The sequence below is a fragment of the Antrostomus carolinensis genome, unplaced genomic scaffold (genome assembly GCF_000700745.2).
Source record: "Antrostomus carolinensis isolate BGI_N321 unplaced genomic scaffold, ASM70074v2 scaffold48157, whole genome shotgun sequence".
NCBI classification, from domain to species: domain Eukaryota; kingdom Metazoa; phylum Chordata; class Aves; order Caprimulgiformes; family Caprimulgidae; genus Antrostomus; species Antrostomus carolinensis.
The window spans coordinates 330-1,494 of record NW_010327573.1 but is presented as its reverse complement, the minus strand read 5'-3'; the positions used below and the strand labels follow the sequence as shown (position 1 = coordinate 1,494).

The 1,165-nt window shown below is 58.4% G+C and overlaps 1 protein-coding gene across 1 annotated transcript in view; it reads right to left on the bottom strand.

Moving 5' to 3' along the window:
- Nucleotides 1-518: 518 nt before the first annotated feature.
- The window catches only part of LOC104528039 (myosin-7-like), a gene marked incomplete at both ends in the record, with an annotated part of 796 nt that continues 149 nt past the window's right edge, over nt 519-1,165 (bottom strand). Inside the window, 2 exons of the mRNA XM_029085944.1 lie at nt 519-614; nt 976-1,165. The exon at nt 976-1,165 is cut by the window's right edge and continues 149 nt beyond it. Coding sequence (XP_028941777.1) covers nt 519-614; nt 976-1,165 — 286 coding nt within the window. The remainder of the gene's footprint in view (nt 615-975) is intronic.

The window sequence follows — 1,165 nt, the reverse complement described above, 5'->3', positions numbered from 1 at the left end:
ATCCATCCGACCATCTACTCAAGCCTCCATCACACCTTCCACCCATCTATTCCACCTCCCATCCAACCTTCCACCCACTCAACCATCCATCTGTCCCACCAGCCATCCATCTGTCCCACCAGCCATCCATCCAACCAACCTTCATCAACCCAACCACCAACTCAAGCATCCACCCATCCATCCCACCATCCACTCATCCATCTACTCAACCACCCATCTATCCCACCTTCCATCCATCCATCCAATTTTCATCCATTCAACCATCTGTCCCACCATACATCCATCCATCTCACCACCTTTCTTACCTACTACCCAACCATCCATCCAACCATCTACTCAACCTTCCATCCCACCTTCCATTCAACCATCCAACCTTCATCCATTCCACCGTTATCCCACCACCCACCCACCCCTCATCCCTCCCCTGACCATCCCACCTCAAGGTCCCCTGGGACACCCCACACCCTCTCCCCGTTCCATCCTGGCTGGTGGTCCCACGGCTGCCCCCCCTCACTCACCGCCTCCTCTGCCTGTCGCTTGTAGGCCTTGACCTTCAGCTGGAGCTTGTCCACCAGGTCCTGGAGCCTCACCAGGTTCTTGCGGTCCTCTTCCGTCTGTGAAGTGAGACACGTGTGGGTCAGGACGTGGACCCATCTGTGGGTCGGGTCACCACGACAGTAATTTGGGTCAGGAGACAATGATCTTCCTGGGGGGTGGAAGCCCTCTAGATCTGTGGGTCACCTTGGCTATGGGGCTGAAGGTGGGATTTCCCCCAGGGTGAAGGTGGCTACTTGGCCCTGTCAAGGTCCCAGGTGAGGTTCTGGGTCACACAAAGACGTGGGACATTGGTAGGTGGCCTGAGGGGCTCACAGTCACCAGGTCAGCCATGTTCTAGGTCATGCTATGGTGTGGAACATAGGTCCTGGTGGCCACAGGGCAAGCAGGTGACCTTCTGGGCCACCCCACGCACCCCACCTGGTAGCTGAGCTCCTTGACGCGCCGCTCGGACTTGCGGAGGCCCTTGATGCTCTCGGCGTTGCGCTTCTGCTCGGCCTCCAGCTCGTTCTCCAGCTCCCTCACACGGGCCTCCAGCTTCTGCAGCTGCTTCTTGCCTCCTTTGAGGGCCAACTGCTCGGCCTCGTCCAGCCGCCGCTGAAGGGCCTTG